This window comes from Aspergillus tubingensis (genome assembly GCF_013340325.1).
Source record: "Aspergillus tubingensis WU-2223L DNA, scaffold_1, whole genome shotgun sequence".
NCBI lineage: Eukaryota > Fungi > Ascomycota > Eurotiomycetes > Eurotiales > Aspergillaceae > Aspergillus > Aspergillus tubingensis.
This window is the reverse complement of record NW_023336275.1, coordinates 533,739-556,277: the sequence shown is the minus strand read 5'-3', so window position 1 is coordinate 556,277 and position 22,539 is coordinate 533,739. Positions and strand designations below refer to the sequence as shown.

Sequence of the window (22,539 nt, the reverse complement as noted above, 5' to 3'; positions counted from 1 at the left end):
TTAGTTTATGTTGGTCTACGAGACTGGAAATGCTAGTCTGGGCCTTTAGATCTAGAACATCCCCGATCTTCTTGTCTTTCTTTCTCTTGTCTTTTTCTCGGATCGGGACAACCGGCTTCGACCATAGTACATCATCAACCAAGGATGGATGGATGGATGGGTCGAAGGAACGCTCCAAAAAATTTAAAGAAACAAGAATAGAAAGAAAAAAAAAAAAGATGAAACCCCAAAAAATAAAAGAAAATATAAAAACGGCAGGACTACTTAAGTACCGCTGATCCAGGAGAACAGACTGGAAGAGAAAGAAAGAAAAAAGAAAATAGTACCCTATTCCAGCCCTTTTTTTCAGCGTTCGTAACAAAAACTCCCTGCCTCCAAAGCCGCTTTTGTTTTTTCTTCTCCTCCTTCGCCTTCCTAAAAGAGGATCGCGCATCACACAGATTTGAGTAGTAGTAGATAGAAGAGAAGCAATCCGATCCATACTGACTCCATGGTGTCTATCCCATCCAGGCTTCCGTCTTCCAGACGAGTGATCGTGCTGAAATTCCAGGGCGGCGTTCGCCAGCTTCTTCTTGCTGCCCGTGCGCACCTCGTCTTCCCCCAATCACAATCCTTATGGCATCTCACGGAAATATGTCACAAGGGCCGGGCCTCTTGGACCTGATACTTGGCGAAGCAGCCCCAACACCGCTACCGATTTCGATTCCCTATTCGAGTCCGATTTCGATTCGCCATAGCTCTCGCCCCGTTCATAAAAGCGGATCCTTCAAGGATTGGATTCGCGCTCCAGTAAAGCCTCATTTACCGCTTGACAATCGACACTGCAGTTCACACCCCCGCTAGTTAGCTCTGGAGATCCTAATGATCGCGTGTTTGAGGTTGAAGCTAAAGAAGTACGAACCGATATCTTCGTCTGCCAGCTCGTGTGACAGACCAACACGCTGCGGCTGGTGCTTCACAGAGCGGCCATACACAATAGCGTGCTTGAACTGGTCCTTGATCGTCCTGTGAATTTGATTACACTGATTGCGCGTCAGCGGATCCCGTCTAACAAGGATGGTCGGACCTGCCGAGGTAAAGGGAGCCTTACGAAATCCTCGACCGTGCAAGCATGCGCTCTGAGCACCACGGGGGCCGTGTAATCGGGTGCCTTTCCTTTAGGCTTGGTGTAGATGCGTCGGAGGTTGAGCTTTGCCCACATCATCTCCAAAAGTTCGTCGATGTTCCAGCCATGCTCAGAACTGATCGGGCAGGCGTTAGGTATCCGGTACAGCAAATCCAACTCCTCAATCGTAATAGCGTCAATCTTGTTCAGGGCATAGACAACGGGAATGTAAGCCCGACTCTTAGCTTCAAGAACATCAATAAGGTCATCAATCGTTGCGTCACATCTAATGGCGATATCTGCCGACGAGATCTTGTACTCGCTCATGACAGCTTTGATTTCCTAATGATCCAAGTCAGCCCGAGTGCACGTCAACGTACTCTGTGCTCTGGAAACCCACGTCGTGATCGATATGCGTCAGAGGAACGGTGCTTGTGATGGCAATACCACCCTTGTCCTTCTTCTTGAAAGTGATGTTGGGCGGCTGCTTGTTGATACGGATACCAAATCCTTCCAATTCGTTCTCGATGACCTTCTTGTCGACTAGCGGCTTGTTGACGTCGAGCACAATGAAAATGAGATGGCAGGTCTTGGCCACTGCAATGACCTGTCGACCACGACCTTTACCATCTTTGGCACCCTGAATAATACCAGGAAGATCGAGAATCTGAATCTTAGCACCGTTGTACATCACTTGACCAGGGACAGTCGTCAAAGTTGTGAACTCATAAGCAGCAGCTATACAAAGTACCGTTAGCACCATACCATTGACTGGGACTTGCCTGCAACGAACCTTCGGAATGTTGGCCAGTCAATCTGCTCATCAAGGTACTCTTTCCGACGGACGGGAAACCGATGAAACCACTATTCAGAGTCAGTATATATCCCACACTCCAAGACTTGTCATGCGACATACACACTAGCAACACCGGTACGGGCGACATCGAAACCAGCTAGCAATCCAATAGTCAATAACTGACAATTCCATTCGATACAGTCACTCTCCACTTACCACCACCGCCGCCACCACCACCGCCAGTCGGAGTCAACAGCTCTCGCTTCAGCTTAGCAAGCTTGGCCTTCAACTGTCCTGCACGATACCATCAGCTCTGTCTGTTCGCGAACCACGTCCAAACCCATTCGTCTCATACCCAAGTGGTAAGCCGTCGCCTTGTTCTTCTGAGTCCGAGCCATCTGAATAACCGATCAGTATACGAATTCCGGCGCAAGATAAATTTAACGGGCGTTCGGCGCGAACCTCGTCCTCGACTTGTTTGATCTACATTTGTACACACAAAGACAGTCAGCATAATCCAGTCTGATATTATAACTTTCAATATGAACAGTAAAGAGAAATAAAATCGAGCAATAGTGGCGGGTTATCCAACCTTCTCCACGGTTGTCGACATTTTGGCGGTTTTATACGAGTTTCACCCCTCGCACACGGTACAAAAAAGAAAAGAGACTATGCAAGACAAAAAGAAAGAAAATCAAGGAAATCTAAAACTGTAGGATTTCCGCCCTAGCGATCGAAAACCCTTTTCCAACGGTGTCGTGGTGAGAAAACCTGAACGAAAACGCTCGCGGTATGTCAGTCGCAATGGTGGAGATACAATCTTTGAAATTGTGGCCGCCACTTCATTTGTCCGTTTGCTTCGTCACATGGCGGGGAGGTTGCCTCAGGCATGAAATGTTCAGGCATCAAATCCACGCTTATCGGCGATTGTGGCAAGAGCTTTTCCTTCCGCCGGGATCGGGGTTCATCCCACATATCCACCATCACGCAATTCTTAACGTTCAGATACATGGGCTGGTGACTCGTATTTTTAGTGGCTGCAATGGATGCTGTTTGAGTTACTATTCTTGTTTGCATCCAATTCATAAGTCCAATTTGTCCACTCAAGGACACCTACACATTCCTTCTGCACTCTGTCTCTACCACCATCTATACTTCCTTCCGAATCCTCCGATAACCGAAAATATCTATACCATACAACACTGACCCAAGGAAAAGCACAAAAGCACTATTCCCAGCTCTAATAAAAAAGAACAGACCCAAAACGAACATGCCATACATCAACACAGACACCCTCTCCAAATCTAATTGCCCTTCTAGCAATGGATTCGAGAACCTCGTCCAAGATCTAAGTGACGCTCTGGGTCCGAGCTCGGGTCTAGACTCCGATGACATCGATCCAATGGACATCCTGCGTTTAATGGAACGATATGATTCGAATCAAGATGAATGGCTCCACTTTGCGCTGGGAGACTCGAAAAAGAATTACACAAGGAACCTCATCGATGAGGGCAATGGCAAGAGCAATCTGGTGAGTTGCTCGTACTTTGCTTGCATTTACCCACCGCCATTATGTACAATAGCATAAAGGCAAAGTACTATCAGGGATATATACTGACGAAGGACATTCAAGCTCATCCTAGTCTGGAGCCCCGGAAAAGGAAGCGCAATACATGATCACGCCAATGCGCACTGCGTCATGAAGGTAGTATATTCTCCAAAAGAAAGAGGTCATCCGCCCACAAAGCTAACCACCGATCCAAATACTTTAATGTAGATTCTAAAAGGCTCTTTGAAAGAAACCCTCTATGCCTGGCCAGACCAAGACAAGCTCCAAAATGGAGAATCGTCTCCACCACAAATCAAAAAGGAGACTATATACGGTGAGAATCAGGTTACGTATATGTCCGACAAGGTTCGTCTGATATTTCCGGTTATTATGATTGGACTGGGTATTAGCTTGGAGTAGCATGGCTAACAATGAGTCGCATTTTACAGCTGGGCCTTCATAGAATCTCGAATCCGGATCCTAATGATTACGCCGTGTCGTTGCATTGTAGGTTCCGTCATTATAATATTATTGTTACCATTAGTGAGTCCTATGCTAACGAGCTGAAAGTATACACTCCTCCCAACGCAGCAACGCACGGCTTCTCCATCTTCGACGATAAGACCGGCAAGGCCTGTCATATCAAGACGTCGCATGTTTATTCGGTCCGGGGAGAGCGGTGTTGATTTCAGTCGCTGTTTGTTCTTTTTTCTTATTTATACCACCCCTACTTATTCTTAGCTTGGTGATTGCGTTCAGTTGTATGGCGTCTTGTCACTCGATATCCATCTGCTGTTTGTGAAATAGATTAGACGAGGGCATGTAAATATTCTTAGAAGGTTGAGGAGTTGCTGACTAGAGCCAAACTCTCACAACACATCATAGCTCTTTCATTCGCTCAATCAAACCACAGTATTAATAAACATAGAATAACAGTCGTCAACTCAGTCTTGAGACACTCAAAGCAGGTCAAAATCACAAGGCTGCGCTCCTAATGTATGGCATAGTAACAGTTTGTATCCGCAAAACGAAACAACACAGCAATCGGATGCATATGCATGTGGGTCAATAAGATACTGTACAATGCCAGACAAGGTATAGAAGGAAGAAACAAGAAGAGAGGACTAGCGAAGATAACAATGCTGTGTACACAAACAAAACACAAAATGCAAAGCACAAGACAGCTAGCTAAGGGATAAAGATAAAACTCGCATTGCCGAGGAATGAATAGAAAAAATCAATGCTCCAAACAAACGCATTTCACACATAATATCGTACGTAAACTCATGACTATGATTCCCTCAAGCATGACCAGAAGCAGCCGATGAGCGCATCAAGATCCGCTCAAACAGCAAATCTGGATTTTCCAACACTTCGGACTGACGTCGACGAAGGTCCTCGAGGCCGACTGTAGGGTTCTGTAAATCTCCAATATAAGTACGTCGCTCGAAGGAGGTGCAAAAAGATATCAACCGTGATACCCACCCAGTCCTCCTGGTTCGGCACACCGTGTGCGGGCGGAAGTAGGCCTGTGTCGGAGTCTTCTTCACCTGGGATAGGGGGCTTTCTGCGAATAGGTGCGGGGGTTACGGGGAGGCTAGGCCGTTCTTGCTCGCTGGGAAAGTCTGTCACCCGTGTATTGTTGGACCAGCTGAAAGTGTATCTTTCTTGGCCGGATACTAGGCTCTGTCCTGTGCTGGATGGGCCGCCGGTGAGCACCTGCACCTTGCCTTTGCGGGCTTGTTGTATGGATTGGATGTATCTTTGGATCTCCGGGATTTCGTCCCAAGCATTAGACCGCGTGTAAGAGTCCCAGGATTCAGTTGGATCTTCAGATGTCCAGGATGTCACTCGAGAATCAGGTGACGGGCCAGACTCGTCTTCCGTGCTTTCAACGAATGATCTTGGAAGGGTAAATGTAGTTGAGCTCTGGTCGTCTTCTGGGAACACACGCGTTGGTCTAGGCGCACGAGTCTCCCAGGGAAATACCTGGGCAAGCTTTTCGGGCTCCGGCTTGGTGCTTGGGACTTCATAGTACATGTTCTTTGGTGCTTCCGGATAGGATTCTGGAGGCTGGAAGAGCTGCTCATCCTGCGACATGGCGTAGGTCTTCTTCTCCAAAGCGATACCTTCTGGCTTCGTGTTCAGTGGCGGAGGTTCCCTAGAAGCATTAGCAATAAGCGATTTGATAAGTTCCTCAGTGGCTTACTTGGATGCATCCCATTCTGCCTTGGGCGGCTCAAACGTAGTCTGTACTTCAGGTTTCGGAGATGGCGGTGCAGGTGGCTGCTCTTCAGACACATTGGCTGGCTCTGTAGGCTGCTGATGGTATTCGTGCTGGAAATATTGTGACTGTGGCTGAGGTGTTTGTATATGCGATGGCACGCTAGGTTCATGTGCACGCGATTGCGGCTCGCTATGGGCTACAAATGATGTCTCGCCTGATTGAGGGTGTATGTATGCCGTGACATGCTCTTCCCCACGAACATACCGCGGAACAGCACTTATGATTGGTGCTTGTGCACTCTCAACCGCACGCTGTTCCTGTCGTTGCTCGTGCTTGGTGGGTATGCTTGAGCCTGCTACAGGCGTAGGTTCAGGAGCTGGTGCTGCCACACTCTGTTGAGGATGTGCTTGGTAAGTCTCATGCGTTTGATGCACCTGTGGAGCCTCGTGCGCAACTTGTGTAGGGTAGCTTGGTGCCGATGCTGGTGGTTGAGTTGGTGGCTGAGCTGGCTGGAACGGCGCGAAGTCCTGGTGAGAAATCTGTTGATGTTCTTGCGGGTGTTCGTATTGCGCTTGCGACGACGGTTCGAAGTGTGTTTCTTGAGCTTGCTCATGAGACACATACTCCGTATACTCTCTGTGCGGCGGCGGCGGCTGTACATCCTCCTGGTGACCCCCATAGAAATCCTGATGTGGGGTTTCCACCTGAATTGTAGGCACAGGCTTAGGTAGCTGGATTGGCTGCTGCTGGTATAATTAGCTCATAGACACTATGTAGAGATGCCTCAACGGCTATCCACGGGATAGTACTGACATTCGTAGTCACAACAGGACGATAGTGCCTATCGTAGACAGCCCACCATCTTCCCAGCAACTGATTGTAGGGAGATTGAATTGGTTCCACCTGCCTCGCCATATTCCAGGGTTTCTGAGCACCAATGAAATGAATCATGCTGATCGTACTTTGAAAATGCTTGTAGGCGGGGATATACTGGTAGTTCGCACTAGGTGTGCAATTGTACGAAAAGCTCAGTCTGTGCCAATCGCGAAAGTGCATGTTCAAAAGACCCTGATCAGCGCCATCGAAACTGATACCTCGCTCTGCCAATGCTCTAAGAGCAAGATAATCCTGTAAATTAGGACGGAGCACCATAACACCGCTGTTGAAGCAATCCGGCCAGCCTACATCTGGAACCGCTGCGAAATCCACGTCCAACTCTAGGAGTTCATCGGGCGCTCTGAGTGCGACCACATCACAATCAATGTAGACTATGCGCTTGTACTGTGTTTGACGCCAGAGCTCGATCTTTGTGAAGGTTGCAATCAAGTCCGGCCGATCCATGAGCCAGAGGTTCGCTGGAGTGATGTTTGTCAGAGGGTGCACGGGGATTAGTTCATCATAGACAGCCTAAGGCGTGCTAGTCAGTGACTGGCCCTGTGAGGTGGGAATTGTTTAGCGTGAACGAAGCATGCGCGCGCACCTGAAGTTCCTGGATTGTTGCTGGCTGCAAGCTGTCCGGGGTGAACAGAGCAACCAGCTTAGCTTTGGAGCCATTGTCGCGGAGAGAATGAGCAAGAACGGTGGCGCCTATAGATTGAGTGGGAGCAAGTCAGGAATGGAGCTCTGAACGGTAGTTCTAACGGTCACAGGAGCAAGCATACCTGGGAGATAGTGATCACTCAGTAGAAGCTGTTGGGGGACCAATTAGTAGCAGGCAACGTGATCACGGGATGAGGAGGCGGAACATACAGTGCAGTAAACGGCACTTCCTTGAACCATTGCGGCGGGAGGTGAGCCGCGCGATCCACGAGACCACCAGCTACGAGAAAAGGGAGTGATGCAAAGAAACAAAAACAAACGAGTGTGAGGTGCACGAAGACGAGAAGGAAAACAAAGAGGAGAGAAGGCAGGTTGAGAGCTAGTCTAGGAGGTACTGAGCTAGTTCACCCCCAAATTACTACGATCCCCCTCACTCGCAGGTGACGTTTGGAGCTAAACCCCGCCCGCCAGCATAATCAGCAATCAGCAAAGTCGGGCCCGGCTGTGAGCAGTCCTTGGGAGGCTGGGGGAGTCAAGATGCGGATGGTACCAGACTTCTTTTCTGGTTGGATTTACGAATACCCACACGACAACTGAATTGAATTGCTGTGCTTGCTGAATGATGGGGAATGGAAAATACAAGAAAAGAAAATATAAAATAAAAAGGATAGCTCGTTCGTGGCTCGGGACTACTACTCTGGGGGAAGAAAAAGTCAATGCGCGTGCACTGGCTGGGGATGGTCTGAGGGGGGAAACAAAAGGAGCCAAAGCCAACGCCAGGGATTATTGGTGAGGAAGCGGCAGAGCTCAACTGCATCAGGCCGCGTCCCCGTGCCACCGACGCTTGCTCCTCCCGGCCGTTCATTCACCGGATGTCGGAGGTGATGCACGTTGCGTTGCGAAAACTCCCGTCTATTTAAAGGAGAAAGGGAAAGAAGCTGTGGAATTCCGATTGCAGACCAGCCTAGAAGCCAGACCGACAGCCAACCTCCGCGGATGCCCCTTGCATGTCCGCACTCTTTAATTCCCCCTTGGAGTGCACCGATAGCGGTCTCGGCGCGGAAACAAGAAACCGTGTACCTGGCTTTGTGTCCCCCTGCACCTGCTGAGCCAGTCTCGGCAAAACATTCACAACAACTAAGGAAGGACTAGGCCAAAGGGAGGGCATCCGTCCTAAAATAGCAATTCAAGCAAACAACACGATCGGATCAGTTCACTTCCGAAGAGTCACTACAGCTGTTGGATAGCAAGCCTTCATAACCGCCCCGATGTCCTCCTTCTCGCCCTTGACAGCCCACTCAACCGCCTTTTCAAAGGCAACCTGGCTCTCCCGTTCCATCGGAGTGAAGTGGCCCGAGAGTGGAAGCTCGACCAACTGACTGTCTGCGACAAGGTAATCGGCGAGGCCATCCAAGCAGATCTGCGGCTCCAAGGCAATGTCTCCCTTGCCCCAAATAACGGTCGCACAAGCTTTCAGGGCCCCCTTGGGTCCGTCATCAAACAGTCCAGCCCCGCTGCTGGCACGACGGGCACCGCTACCGCTCGCGATGCTGTGCAAGGCAGTAATCGTCTCAACAGATTTGTCCCAACGCGCGTAAGCAGTTCCATCTCTGTAATAGCAGGCCATGTGCTGGAAGCTCGACGGTGCGCGCTCATTCTTCAGTGACTCGGGATATTGCTCGCCATCAGCGGTCTGAGTCCTGGATTCTGCAACTGACGGACCCAAGGAGCTAGCAAAACAGTCCGCAGCATCCTGAGATGTATACTCCCGCTTTCCGAAGGAGCCTCTGTGGATGAGCTTCAGGAAGGAATAATTCCCACCCCTTCCGAAAAACCGAACGAGAGGCATGGGCAGCTGCATAGCAAAGATGTACTTGGACTTGAAGAATTGCCGGTAAACGGGGCTCATGGTGGCAAAGGCCTTGTAGATCATCGAACGCGACTGGATCGGCGAGCGCGAGGCCGTCTTCAACATCTTAACAGATGCAGACAGCAGACGACTAATGTTGGACGTGGCAAGTGCAGGCTAACATCATCAGCATAACCGAACATACCCGTAGAATCTCTGCAATAACGTACCAACGGCCCATTACTCAAGATAAACCGATCCGCCAACTGAGGAGCTTCAGCCGCAAGTCGCATAGAAACAACACAGCCCCAGTCATGCGCGACAACAACCAGCTTCTTCTGGCGCATACCAGCCTCCGTATCCACGCCATATTTGGCTCTGATTGCAAGGATGAACTCCGTCAGACTCTCGAGCACATTAGTAGGCGAGTAATCAGCCAAGCTATCAGTCCCACCATAACCAGGCATATCAACCGCAATGAGCGTCGCAGACTGCTGAAGAGACGAAGAGCTCAGAACATTGCGCCAGATGGCCCAGCTATCGGGGAATCCATGGATAAAGACAACCACAGGTTTATCCTGATCCACCGAGGCTCCTTGGTCGTTGCAAACGTAGTGAAACTTGAACCCGTTCTTCAGGCTAAGTATATGATGCGAAAAGCCAGCCCAATCCTTGGACAAGTCCCAGAACTTGTTGCGCGCTAGGATTCATCATAAGTCATCAGCTTTATGTCCCCCGCACAGTCCCAGCATAGCACGTAAAACAAAGAAAAGCAACATAGACAAAATTCTTACCGATCTTCAGCTCCAACTCCTCCTTTTCAGTAGTCTGCTTGAAGAAATACCCCAGTTTCACAGCAACAAGGCCATAAAACAACAGTCCACCCAACCCATATGTCAGAATCACAGCCGATTTAAGCTTTCCGAGCAACCAAGCTGTGGGCGTCATGATGCATGCATGCATGTATTTTATCCCATGCAGACACGGAAACTGTCAAACAATCAATCTCAATCACCAGCACTACAGTACTTTAGTAAAGTCCAACGACTGAAAGATCGCAAAATAAAAAAAAAGGGAACAAAGAAATCGAAGGGAAGAAGATGAGCTGACGATAACAACTAACCAGCGGAGGCCGAGGCAAATTTATAGACCAGAGCAGAGCAAACAGAAGATCCACCTGACGGAACTAGTCCGAATAGGATAGGGGGGAGGGAGGGAGGATCTTAGTGGAAAAGATGGAAGGATTGAAGTGGAGGGGAAACGGTTCTTGGCTGGTGAGCAAGCATAATGGTAAGTGTGTGTTTGATAGCCTTAAACTACCCAGTGCTGGTTAGTGCTTGTCTATTAATGGGGCAAATTCCGAGACTGGAAGAGGTCTCCGCCACCCAAGCTCTTCTTTCTCTGGAACTAACCAAAGTAACTCTATGGGAGGAAGAGACGAGAGACTGGGGCCCGATGACCTAATACCCGCTCAGATGGGACCCGCAACATGTGAAACGGGGCCACAATTAATTCTGAGAGTATAAGGATTTTTTGTGCAGTGGTGTTTGGTACAGGGCGACAGCATAACTAAGGATATAAAATGTGAATTTCTTTTCGATTTTTCGTAACTCATATATACACATCAATTGGCAATTCCAGATTTTCGTCTCATCATAGCAAAAGCTCCAAAACGCCATATATATCGTACGTTCGTTAAACATTGGGGAATAGAACAGAAAGCAAATAGCAAAACCTGGCAGTGATCATACAAAGCTAGACCGAGAAGCCCAGATTATGTCGGCTGTCGTCAACTAGGCGCCCGTACCTATTGGATGGTTTTTTAGTATTAGGAAAGCAAAAGATACAAAGAGTGCACTTACTCTAGTAGAAGTCGGAAGAACCAGACCTCCATGTCCTCGTTTCGAAGAGCTTTCTGCGCCCATTCCCGGCCTTGCTGAGCAAGTCTTGGTGCGATCACTCTGCCCTCTTCTTCGGACTCAAAGTAGCGTATGGCCTCCAGATAATCATCTCCGGCTAGGCTCAAAGGTACGTAATGTGTCCAGGGTTTGAGCCACTCATCATGCCATTCGCGGAAGATTGAGACCTTATGAACGAGACTCCGGCTGCGTAAGAACGCATAGAACCGACCACTGAACGCATTCCCGTCCATGTCCAGCAGGTGTTTGTACGCCCAAGCGTCTTGCTGATCAACCGGTTCCGCCAACTCAAAATACTCTTCCTGGGCGGCACAGTCCTTGTCATCACATTGGCCAATGTATGTGAACCGAACGTCGAAGAGATCTGCAAAGGAGTTTCGACCAACTCCCCTGGCCTTCCATTGGTTACTTTCAGTCCTGGACAGTATCTTGGCTGTATTGAGGGCATTGACATTGCCGACGAACAATTGTCGATGCTGCCGCCGCCAGCCGCCAGCCCTGGAGTATCCTCCAGTTGTTGAGCCTCTCCAGAACATCTGGCTGCTCTTCTCGTTCCACTCCATATCTTTGTCTTCTTCATAAGGTACTTGGTCAGACCAGTACCAAGGGCTTGGGTACAGAATGTCCTGGTAGCTCGAGATCTTGCTCTGCGAGAAGACCGGGAACAAGTCATGCACAGCCTCGAACCTGTTCGGCCGGTCAAAGAACCCGTACTTGTGGCGGAGGGAAGGTGAGTTGCAAATATCGGAAAAGGCACTGGTGTTGTATATGAATCCTAATTCGCCCTGAGCATAGGAGTTTATATTGTCCGCGGCCCGCTCATCAAGAGACCGGACCGGACTGTCGATCGGACAGGAAGATCGAGAATAACTCCACGTGGACTGACGGGTGAACCGGTTGAAACGAGTAGTACGCACTTCATCAATGCGGTCACCTTTGTCCAAGTCGCCTGGTCTATCTGACCATGCATTTGTAGGCATGGTATTCGTAATAGTATTCTGAGAGACTTGCTCTCTCGCAATAGCAACCAGCCTCTGAAGATCTTCGCTGGGTACAACGACTCGAGGCTCATCGAGGGCATTGAATACAAGATCCATATCAGGCAGATACTCGACAAAACTTTCGATCATCTTAGCGGTGGCACTGCGCTGCCAGCTCTGCTCGAATGCTCCGCCTTCCACCAGTGACACAGATCCATTTCTGATCAGTACGCCGATCATAGAATTGTCGAAGCCCAGCGTCTCGCGAGCCCGATCGCGAATAGTCTTCGGTTCGAGGGCCCAAAATGGCAATAGAGCATGATAGATTGTATCGTATTCATCAATCAGTTGAACCCCTCTATTTTTAGCAAATTGAAACCATTTGTCAAAATGCGGGGGCGGGTGCATGTTGTAACGCTCTCGATATTCATTGACAGCCTGAGCCAAGGTCTTCGATTGACGTGACAGTAGCCGATCGAATTGCTGCTCCGCATTATTGACAAGCGATGCAATCGGATGAAGACTGTCCGGCTGAGCAGCCTTTCGGAGGCCAGACTGTTCAATAAGCTGGGCATTGGACGGCACGGGGGGCCTCTGCAAAGTAGTCGGAGGCCGAGAATCGGGAGAAGGATAGAGGTCCACAATAGGTGAGGGTGAGGGGCTGGGACTTCTGAAGAAGATGAGGAATAGGGAGACGAGGACAAATGTGCCCAGCCAGACCACAAATCGTTGGGTTCGCATCCTGCCACCAGGGCGAGTCTACGCCATGCAGAGAGACGAGGGTTTGTTGTTTGTAAACAAACCGGGAACTAAGCAGAGGCAATGATATCTAGTCTTATCGGTGCCTCTAAGATGCTTCAGTCTCCCAATTCAGCGTGAGGCTAGAACCACCAAATCTCTGAAGAAAATTCTGCAGTAAAGAACAATGGTCAATGACGAGAATGTTTCACAAGCATTGCTAGCATTCCATTGATCTGCCTGATGGACGAAGAACGATGACGGTATCAACCAGCGGGAAACTTTATCGGTCGGTCCCTCTGGCAATCCCGCGCACTATACCCGTTTGGGGATTAGTGAGTGCCCGTGCCTGGTTATTCCTATTATCACGCGTCTCGATGTGGCCCCAGAGCAAAGTATAAGCGGCATACCAGTAATCCCATTACCTTCTCCATCCACCCGCTCCTCACAACGGTCACGGTCCAGCAGCCCACCCAGGCTAAGTGATGCGCAATATCGTTACAAACTACTCCGGCGTGCAAATATCTTTGTTGACGATGATATTCCCATGGACATTCAGCAACATACGGATAATTAAATATTCCATGCATCAGATGCTTACGATGATTACTTATACAAGGTCTCCGAGAAGCTCCGGAACAAATTCAAAGAACTGGTCAGGAAAGCATTTGGAAGATCCATAGGAAATAAACGGAGATATCTGAAAGGAAATAGGTGCACTTCGATTAATTGAGATAGCTAGAAGATATCAGACAAAGAGAGAGAGAGACATGAGATAAAATTCCCAAAGCAAAATATGCGAAATAATGCAGCGGAGACGGAAGAACCAAGGTATCGTGCACTGAAATAGACAGGAAAGCAAGGATATAAAAGTGAACAGCGCAACTGAACCCCAAGTATAGCGACAACATAACAGATACACTGAATGAGTATTAAGCATGAAATCACTCAGGTGTTTCTCAACTAGCTGTCCAGCAACTCGAGCAGCGGACCGAGTGAAGTACGACGAAAGTATGTAGTTTTGCGGTCTTGCACGTGTCCACGGTCTTGGGGGCTGACGTTAAGTGTCAGGCTGCGGAGCAAGAGGACGTGTGGAAAAGCCAGTATCGGTCCTTTCAGTGGAATGAGGAGGAGGGCCAGCGTCAGGGCTTTAGGGATAAGTTGAACGAGTGGCCGGGCCAGTGAGGGTAGTATTGTCATCAGTGCGAACGGTTGGCAGGCCGTCCTCTACTGGCACGTAGGTCTTCTTGCGCTAGTCGATCTCATAGCGGTTAGGATTGCCGAGTCGGTCTTCCGACATGGAATAAACCACTGGAGTTCCTCGTATGCTGAGCGCAAGAAAGGTCGATATAGTTCCACGGCGACGTATGTCTCGAATGGCACCGGCCGGTACAGAAGTCGGGTAGAGTTGATGCAATCGCAGGAATGCATCCAGCGCGAAAAGCTGACAGTTTCGAGTGAAAATTTTATATATCTTGTAGTTCTCGTACAGTTTGTTCACTGCATACTCAACCTGTGCAAAAGTAGCGAAAGCATCAGGTATCGTGAACGATCTGGTGGGTCTTCTTTAGGGAGCTCTGAAAGGTTCTTTGGATAACCTAGAAGATGTGGTACACGCGATGCAGCGTCTGCGCTCTTCATAGTCAATGTGATAGAGGATCCCTTTTGTTCCACCCATTTGGTAAGGCAGAAAGATGGCCCAGTGATAAAGAAAGACTGCCATGTCCCCAGGATATAATATGCAGCGGCAACGGCCGGTCTTTTGGTATAGAAGCTAAACTAATGCTAGAAAGACTCGACATTCCGAGTCCAATGATAATAATGTTAGAAGATGGATGGAGAACATTCTGTGCTAGTTAGTACTTGCCACAGCCATGTCTCTGTTTATATACCTTTCTTGTCATTCAATCTAAAGAGAGCCTTATGTGAAGATCCGATTTCACATCCACCCGTAGTAGTGAAAGTCAGCTTATAAGAAGTGACCATCCTGGCTCTGTTGACTCGGAGTTCTAATCTCTCACTGGATAGCCTAGCGGTATCATTTGGAGGATTCACAGTCCAGAGCGTACTAGACTGAATCCTAATACCTAAGACGAGAGAAGTAGATGGGAATCCTCTATTTATAACAACTCAATCACTACTAGTTTAAATTAATTTACATATTGAATTTCTGGAAACTTCCGTACTAAGTAGTTACTATATTTTGACTTTCCTTCCATACAAAACTACTCTTACTAGAGTAATTTATTGCTTATGGCCGATGTTTACCGTACTGGAGTAGGTAGATAAGCGGGGGACATCCGCTGGCGAAACGTATTCCCCACCGATGCCTGCCTGCTCGGGAGTGGGCAGGAACCTATTCACCCACCCATGCCTGCCCTCGAAGACAGAGTATACGTAACAGAATGAGACAGATAGAACTAACTATGGCGCACGTGCGGAATAATGAAGCACTGTGCTAAGAAGTTCTCCCGCTCCGGTAGTCGGCGCGCGCGGGCGGCTCATTTGAGGACGCCCAACAGTAGTTCGCGACCTCCCTTCCTTCCTTCCCTCAGTCATACTCTCACACTCGCGGCTTCGCCATCATCTACAACATGTCAGAGGTAGAGGAAATCGAGGCCCGCCTGGCTAAGCAGCTGGAGGAATATCGGAGCATCATACAAGGCACAGACCTCTACGAGTATATGGGAAACCGCGTGGTGGAATCCCGAACCACAAGCGGGAACTTGGTCGCTGTGAAAGTGAACCGGAAGGAAGACTACAGGCAATCGGAAGCTGAAATGATGCAGTATGCCCATGAAAAAAGGATCCTCACACCTCGGGTACGCGGTTGCTATTACGTGAAGAGGGGTGTTATAGCCACAGTGACTGACCGGGTGTCTGGCGATTCGCTTGATAAATTCTGGCACACCTTAACCAAGTCTCAAAAGAAGAACATTGAACTCCAACTCAAGCATCAGGTAGAGTTTCATCTACATCGCCTGGCTTAGCAATTTGTGCTCACCTTTTCAAGGTACAAGAGATGCGGAAACACACCCAGCCGTATATTGGCCGTATCGGCAATGTCACGACATATAATTTCTTCGACCGCTTGCACAATAATGACATGGGCCCCTTTGCCTCAGAAGAGGAATTTGATGAGTGGTGCTTTTCCAGAGATAAGTTTCCTTACCAACAGGCATTCTGGAAGCGATACTTGCCTAAGATGAGGAAGAAGAGCCCTTCAAAGTTCGTTTTGACACATGGTGATCTGTCTGCGCGGAACATTATGGTTCAAGATGGCCAGCTCACCGGCATCGTCGATTGGGGGTACAGTGGATTTTTCCCTGAATACATGGAGTATGCCTTGGCAACGGTCATTCATGAATCTATAGAGGATTGGTGGCTTCCCGTGCTGAAAAGGGTGCTGGAGCCCTCTGGGTACCTCCGGGCCAAATTTATCGCTACCATCAAGGATCGAGGGTGGTAGTCATCCTTGTCCTCTTGTTCTCTCTCTTATCTGTCTTCTTGTCCAAGTTATCCTGGCGTCATGCGAGCTTCTCATGTCATTACTATGATTTCCGTCTAAAGTTGTCCTTAACTCCCCACTGTTATGTACATCTTATGTTCCCTCATGTCTCCTCATGCCCACGCTAGATACCCACCCCTACATCGTGCCCCCCGAAGTGTGTCTTACGCATACAATACAGGCCGAGGCTGTTTCAATATGTGCAACATATCAAAAGAAAAAAAGAAGAAAAAAATGGGATCAAGTTGTATTGACTCGTCTGTGTCACCCCATCTGTTCCCCGGGACAATTGCGACTAGACGTAGAATGGATTTCACCCAGTATGGAATATAGCTTTTTGTATTGAATTAAAGTAACATGATTCTCAATACTAAAAATCACATAAGACCGCTGTTTTATTATTATACTCATCTTGCTTTCCATGATATAAGGGTCATCAGCCCACCCGCAAATGCAAGTTCAAGGCCTTGCCGTCTTTGCTGGCGGCGCAGCATGTTCCCGCAGGGCCAGGTTCGAATCACTTCCCAAATCAATACCTCCTTTAATCTCCTCCAAGCTCGGCCTGCGTCCACGCTGTACTCGGACCCCAAGCAGCAGGAACCCGGCAGCAGCAATCAACCCAACGACAACGAGAGTCACAATCGCACCGATGACTCCTCCAACGGCGGGACTAATTCCTTTGCGTCCGGAGGAAGAGGCTGCGCTGCTACTCGGGCCGTCGTCTTCATCCAGAATACCCGGGCAGAATACAGCTGAAGAAGTCGAATCACACTGAAGACACCACTCCTGCGTCGAATTCAGCGAAAATGCCTGCATCTCAGCCTTGAACTCGCTATAGGGAACCTCGATGCTGCTGGGACTGTGACCGAAAAGCGGGTAGGATTGGAACTCCGGTGAAGTTGTTCCATTGCGCAGGAGGAACCGCACATAAAGCTGAGATGGGTCAGGATAGGTTGGAAAAGATTGGTTTTCCAGACTGAAGAGCTCAAAGGTGAGCGAGGCCCCGAGCGCAGGTCGTCCATAGAATTTTCCATTTGCCGGGGAGGCAAGTTGCACGAGAGAGGTAAGAGCCACAGCAGGCTCGTAGCCTCCGAAGACGAATGTCAGTTTCCCACTGGTACCCCGGTAAAGAACATTGGTGTCGAATGCATCCAAGATACTTCCGGCTAGTGTCTGACCTGCAATTGTGCGAATGGCACTGCTATCGATTGGGCTTGACAATGATGTATCCGAGTTGCCGTTTGTTGCAAAAGTATATTGGTCGGCATACCAGCGCGCGAGCCTTATATCCTCTTGGCTGACGCTGTGCAACAATGTCTCGTTGTGCAAGAGCTGGTATTCTAAGAATTCGGAGACCGCAATGGAGTTTGCATAGTTGACCGAAGAGCGGTCAAAATCGCCCGACAGGGCCTGGATATAGAGACGGTTGTAGAGCGCGTCAGACTCCTGTATCATTTTCTGAGCATCCGTGCTAGCCTGGTAGTCAGCATTGGCGATCTGATGCAGGAAGCAATTATCTTGGCCTGCCACCACGACCGACTGAGGGTCGTCCGAGCTCACGGTGACAATGGGTGGATATTGGTAGCCACCCATAGGGGCAGTCGCAAAGCTGCCATTGGCCATGAGATACGACGGGTCAGGATATTGCACGTCGTAAGTATCGTTGAGAGGTGGGTATAGCCCCTGCATAAAAGCCTGCGCAGACGCAATGACCGATGGATCGGTGGTAGACAGAATATCAAGATCTTCATCTTCGAGGGCATATGTAGAGATGCTCTCGATTCTCGTACTCGGACTGACGTCGGTCGAATGGATTGCAACATATCGATCTCGGAAAGCAGACCCAGCTTCATACAGTGTGTTGGCACCATATGGCGTCAAAATATTGGGACGAGGCAGGGCTGTCGGGACACGGTCTCCGTATAGAGTGTAAGCGAATACCGCCCAGACTTGTTCTTTCAGGTCCTGAGCCGAAGCCTGGGTAGCTGCCTGCAGGATTGCCGCAAGGGCGACAAACTGGCGCGTAGAAAGCATTGTGGGGCTTTTTAAAGTCGGTCTTTCATGAAAAGTGAAGATGCTCAGTCGACACTATGGGTGAAGACTACCAAGCACATTCATGCATACACGAACGAGTGTCGATCAACCAACAGTGGGAGGGCCCCAGATAAAAAGCATTGGCAGCACTGGTAGTTACATCCTACGGAACCGGGTCATATAGAAAATGTTGAACCTGCGGGGAGTGCTCATGGAATATAGGGCGAGGAGGGTTCTAGAGGTGTCAAACTCAAGGACCGGTCCGTGTCTGGACTCCTCCAATGGTCGGTTAACGTCTGGTACAGACCACGGACGTAACAGCGCAATAATCTTGCCTACAATCAAGAACCATGGGAATTGCCTTTGTCCATCCGACAATCAGGGCTGAGCTGCTCGAAACACACCAGTCCTGTGTCTGCATTCCTAATCATGCCTGTAGATGCTATAGAGATAGGTTAACTTAGACCCTTGCAGGAGGAGGTGTTCTCGACATGGCTATAGTGGTAGACGCGTCTATCTACTGTCACTTGTTGGCATCCTCAGGGAAGGGTTCATTTTGCAGATGCCAGTATCCTGATAAACCAGCTAGAGCACGTCAGTGTGTTGCAATGGTTAATAGTAGAGGTCTAGAAAGAGATAGGAGGTAGTCTATGACGCATGGATAGAGTAGCATTCGACGGAAGTAACCTTGGATGAATGCTACCACTGAGGGGTTAAATAGTGATCGAATGATACACTAGGAGGGATTTTATAGTCAAGGAGTGAAGCCTATTCCGGATGCAAGATGGGGAGTGAACCAGAGAGTGGTGGAAGAAGAGAAGGAGTAACAGCAGAATGTTGAGTATAGAGAAAAGTGAAGAATCAGGCACCCAGGCAGACAAGAGAATGGGTTTCCGAAAGAGGAAAAGGCAGGGAAGACGGTCGGGGAAACACAACAGAAGTACTACAACAGAACCTGGCAATGACCAAACAGACATAAATGGATATTGTTGTCTTTAATCATAATGAATGAAAAGAAAAATAAATAGAATTTGAAGATAATACAGAAAATTAAATCCAGCTAGTATACTATCTATATCGTAAGTATCCCCAGGAAATAATGGAGCTGGAATCCACACCCCCAGCCGAGTTCCCCGACCGACCGGGCGGAGAGGGAAAAAGTAGGAAAAATCTGAGGGGGCGATTCTCAATCTAACACTTCCCAAAAGCCCTACGCCTGCGCCCTACCCCTAAGCCCTCATTTCTGCTCTTGGAAGTCAACGCCTATCCCTTCCATCAGGAATTGTTCCTATCATGGTCGACACGAGAGGTACAGACCCGTCTCTCGACGAGGCGGCCTCATCTGAGTTGCCTGTTCCCTCCGTGACCGATTCCGCCGCTCATGGTGAGTTCTCCTGCGCGCCGTTCGAAGGAGTCTCTGCTCCCGCTGGCCCCGGCAGCTCCCTGGGTAGATTGTCTTCAAATCAAACACCCTGGGGCCAGTCCTCTGCAGTGATGAAGTCTTTCTGTATGCCCTGTTTGTTTCCATTCACAGGGTTGACGTGAATTTACGGCAGTTTCCCCCAAAATGTCTCACCCTCTCGAGGAAGATGACGGTTCCCTCTCGCCGCCAGCTTCTAAGAAACGCCGTCTCGAATCCGAGCCGGCTGACCTTTCACTGCCACCTCCACCGACCACCTTGACTGCAGATCAAGTACCGGGAAACCAGATTGAAGAAGAATTGGCATCTGCACTAGGCTCTGGTGTTGTCGACCCCGTGGACCATCCCGTGGACCGTCCTCTAGACACGCCCGCTCCCATCGAAGGATCTGCAGAAAGCGCGGTGCCACAACCAGAAAGCAGTGCTGATATTGATTCGGACATGGCTACTGTGATTTCAAGTATCATGAATCACGCAGAACGAGTGGAGGAACAATGTGTGTTAGGCCAGCAGCAACTGGCGGAGACCTCCAGCGCGTCGCCTCCGAAGGGCATGGTGTTTGTCAAAGCCAACTCACATCTGAAGATTCAGAGTCTGCCCATTCTTGACAATTTGGTAAGTCGCGACTTACTTCGCGTGACTTTCCTTACAGGATTCTAACCCGCGATGTCTCTAGTCAACCCAGATTCTGTCGCTGCTAGCCAAGTCCTCGTATCAGGAAATCACTTCCTTCGTTTCCGAACCCGAGACCGAGAGTGGCCAGGCCTATGCGACCATGCGGTCGCTGTTCGATCATACGAAAAAAGTTTACTCTAGCAAAAAGTCCTTCCTTTCGCCTACAGAGCTGGAGCTCACCGAATCCTCCCAGATCGATATTATTCGCAAAGCCAATCTAGCATCCTTTGTTTCTAGTATCTTTGGCACGCAGGAGATCGGGTTTTCGGAACTCAACGATAACTTCCTCGATGTGTTTGTTCCCGAAGGTGGCCGTCTACTCAAGGTGCAGGGTGCCTTGTTCTTGGAACTTAAGACCCAGGCATTCATCGCATCGATGAACAATTCAGAAAGAACCCGAACCGAGCTGCTTTACGACCTGTTTCCAGATGAGCTGGAGCAACAGCTGCTTGATCGGCGTCCAGGGACTCGTCAGCTGGCTCCAAGTGAAGCGGACTTTGTCAAGCGGGCCGGTTCGCGCCGTGACATTCTGCTGAGCGACGTCAACAACGAGGAAGCCATGAAGGCCTTGCCGGACAAGTACCACTGGGAGGATTTTCTTCGGGACTTGAGCTCCTACATCACCAAGAACTTCGATACCATCAGCAACCAACAGGTCTGAATCCCCATCATTCATCTTTGCACGTGCCTGTACTAACGATGAGCCAGACGAAAAAGACCGCTAAGGGTCGACAACCATCCTCGTCCGACGGAGACTCACAGCCGTCCAATGCTCCTTTGCAGGGCCAATTCCCCGTCTCGACCCAGCCACCTGATGTTCCTGTTGACAGAAACATGCACGGCGACTTGGTTGCGCGTGCGGCTCGTGCGGCGCAAATTGCATTGCAAGGCCACGGCTTGAGACGCTCTCAGCAGCAGCAGGCCCAACAGAACCAGCAACAGCAACCGTCGCAGCAGCAACCACAGCAGCACCAACAACAGCATCAGATGCATCAACCCCAGCAACTCCAGCAGCAACCTCCTCAGCATGCGCCGCAGCAGGGGGGCCAGATTCTGCATGGCTATTCTGCTGCCCAGCCCACGGGTCAGATGCAGCATCAGCAGACTCACCAGCAGCCGTATCATCATAGTCCCGCTCCGTCCGGTTACCAGCAACCGCCCGGTCAATTAACTTTCCAGCAAAGCCCCCTGCAGGCCAACTTCCAGCAATACAACCATGTGACGCCTGCTTCGATTCCGCGACCCAACTCAGCCGCAGCCAACCATGGCTATATGCCGGGGATACCACACTACTCGCAGTCGCAGCCGACTCAAGTACTCTACGAGCGCGCGCGCATGGCGGCATCTGCCAAGTCGTCGCCTAGCAGCCGCAAGTCTGGGTTGCCCAGCCAGCGTCGGCCGTGGACGACGGAGGAAGAGAACGCATTGATGGCCGGGCTGGACCGGGTCAAGGGCCCGCACTGGAGTCAGATTCTTGCCATGTTTGGCCCAGGAGGCACTATCAGCGAAGCGCTGAAGGACCGCAACCAGGTTCAACTAAAGGACAAGGCGCGGAACCTGAAGCTGTTCTTCCTCAAGAGTGGCATTGAAGTGCCGTATTACCTGAAGTTTGTGACAGGAGAGCTAAAGACGCGTGCCCCCGCGCAGGCAGCCAAACGCGAGGCCCGCGAACGGCAGAAGAAGCAGGGAGAAGAGGACAAGGCACATGTTGAAGGCATCAAGGGCATGATGGCGCTTGCCGGTGCACATGCGCAGCCGGTTGGAATGACACACGGCCACGATATGTCGGCATCGCCACTGCCACCAGATGCTGGAGCGCATGCGGCGTTTGACCAGACAGCCGAGCAGAACCTGATGCAGACGCTGGGACAGGAGGTGCATGGTGAAGCCTTTGGGCAGCATCACCACCACCATCACCATCACCAGCATCACCCGCATCATACCCACCATCAAGACCATGTTGATCCCAATATGCATCTTGGACAATAAAGCGCCCGTCATGGCTTGTGTCTAAGCTTCTGCTCAATGTCCATCTCATTCTTCTTTGCTCTTTTTCCACATGTATCAAAATGTGTTCTATGTTTTCTTTTGCGACATCTATTCTAGCGATTATGTTGATTACCGATGTGACTGTCCGGGGGAGTTGATTGGGGGTCTCGAGGGTGCTTTGCTTGCTGGGGAGACGAACGGCCATGTAGAG

General features: G+C 49.8%; 8 protein-coding genes across 8 annotated transcripts; 3 read left to right on the top strand and 5 right to left on the bottom strand.

Moving 5' to 3' along the window:
* Window positions 1-801: 801 nt before the first annotated feature.
* AtWU_00193 (GTP-binding protein RBG1) lies at window positions 802-2,514 on the bottom strand (the record flags this gene model as incomplete). Its single annotated transcript, XM_035495309.1, has 10 exons — window positions 802-821; window positions 902-1,022; window positions 1,091-1,447; window positions 1,506-1,843; window positions 1,899-1,969; window positions 2,022-2,058; window positions 2,118-2,195; window positions 2,257-2,299; window positions 2,364-2,384; window positions 2,494-2,514. The coding sequence occupies 10 exons, from the start codon at window positions 2,512-2,514 to the stop codon at window positions 802-804; spliced, it is 1,107 nt and encodes a 368-aa protein (XP_035351202.1).
* Window positions 2,515-3,171: 657 nt separating this feature from the next.
* On the top strand, window positions 3,172-4,136 carry AtWU_00192 (putative cysteine dioxygenase Cdo1; the record flags this gene model as incomplete). Its single annotated transcript, XM_035495308.1, has 5 exons — window positions 3,172-3,432; window positions 3,535-3,606; window positions 3,679-3,816; window positions 3,900-3,957; window positions 4,021-4,136. 5 exons carry the CDS (start codon window positions 3,172-3,174, stop codon window positions 4,134-4,136), a joined length of 645 nt encoding a protein of 214 aa, XP_035351201.1.
* A 615-nt stretch (window positions 4,137-4,751) lies between these two features.
* Window positions 4,752-7,456, bottom strand: AtWU_00191 (glycogenin; the record flags this gene model as incomplete). Its single annotated transcript, XM_035495307.1, has 7 exons — window positions 4,752-4,868; window positions 4,936-5,611; window positions 5,660-6,417; window positions 6,491-7,084; window positions 7,158-7,264; window positions 7,339-7,366; window positions 7,427-7,456. 7 exons carry the CDS (start codon window positions 7,454-7,456, stop codon window positions 4,752-4,754), a joined length of 2,310 nt encoding a protein of 769 aa, XP_035351200.1.
* Window positions 7,457-8,429: 973 nt separating this feature from the next.
* Window positions 8,430-10,013, bottom strand: AtWU_00190 (alpha/beta fold hydrolase; the record flags this gene model as incomplete). The annotated part of the gene is made up of 3 exons (XM_035495306.1): window positions 8,430-9,242; window positions 9,296-9,765; window positions 9,860-10,013. The coding sequence occupies 3 exons, from the start codon at window positions 10,011-10,013 to the stop codon at window positions 8,430-8,432; spliced, it is 1,437 nt and encodes a 478-aa protein (XP_035351199.1).
* An 807-nt stretch (window positions 10,014-10,820) lies between these two features.
* Window positions 10,821-12,705, bottom strand: AtWU_00189 (putative capsule-associated protein CAP1; the record flags this gene model as incomplete). Its single annotated transcript, XM_035495305.1, has 2 exons — window positions 10,821-10,872; window positions 10,928-12,705. The coding sequence occupies 2 exons, from the start codon at window positions 12,703-12,705 to the stop codon at window positions 10,821-10,823; spliced, it is 1,830 nt and encodes a 609-aa protein (XP_035351198.1).
* Window positions 12,706-15,296: 2,591 nt separating this feature from the next.
* On the top strand, window positions 15,297-16,171 carry AtWU_00188 (phosphotransferase family protein; the record flags this gene model as incomplete). The annotated part of the gene is made up of 2 exons (XM_035495304.1): window positions 15,297-15,662; window positions 15,716-16,171. 2 exons carry the CDS (start codon window positions 15,297-15,299, stop codon window positions 16,169-16,171), a joined length of 822 nt encoding a protein of 273 aa, XP_035351197.1.
* Window positions 16,172-16,669: 498 nt separating this feature from the next.
* Window positions 16,670-18,244, bottom strand: AtWU_00187 (uncharacterized protein; the record flags this gene model as incomplete). The annotated part of the gene is made up of 1 exon (XM_035495303.1): window positions 16,670-18,244. The coding sequence occupies one exon, from the start codon at window positions 18,242-18,244 to the stop codon at window positions 16,670-16,672; it is 1,575 nt and encodes a 524-aa protein (XP_035351196.1).
* Window positions 18,245-19,537: 1,293 nt separating this feature from the next.
* Window positions 19,538-22,328, top strand: AtWU_00186 (putative MYB DNA binding protein (Tbf1); the record flags this gene model as incomplete). Its single annotated transcript, XM_035495302.1, has 4 exons — window positions 19,538-19,628; window positions 19,801-20,279; window positions 20,341-20,994; window positions 21,048-22,328. 4 exons carry the CDS (start codon window positions 19,538-19,540, stop codon window positions 22,326-22,328), a joined length of 2,505 nt encoding a protein of 834 aa, XP_035351195.1.
* Window positions 22,329-22,539: the final 211 nt, after the last annotated feature.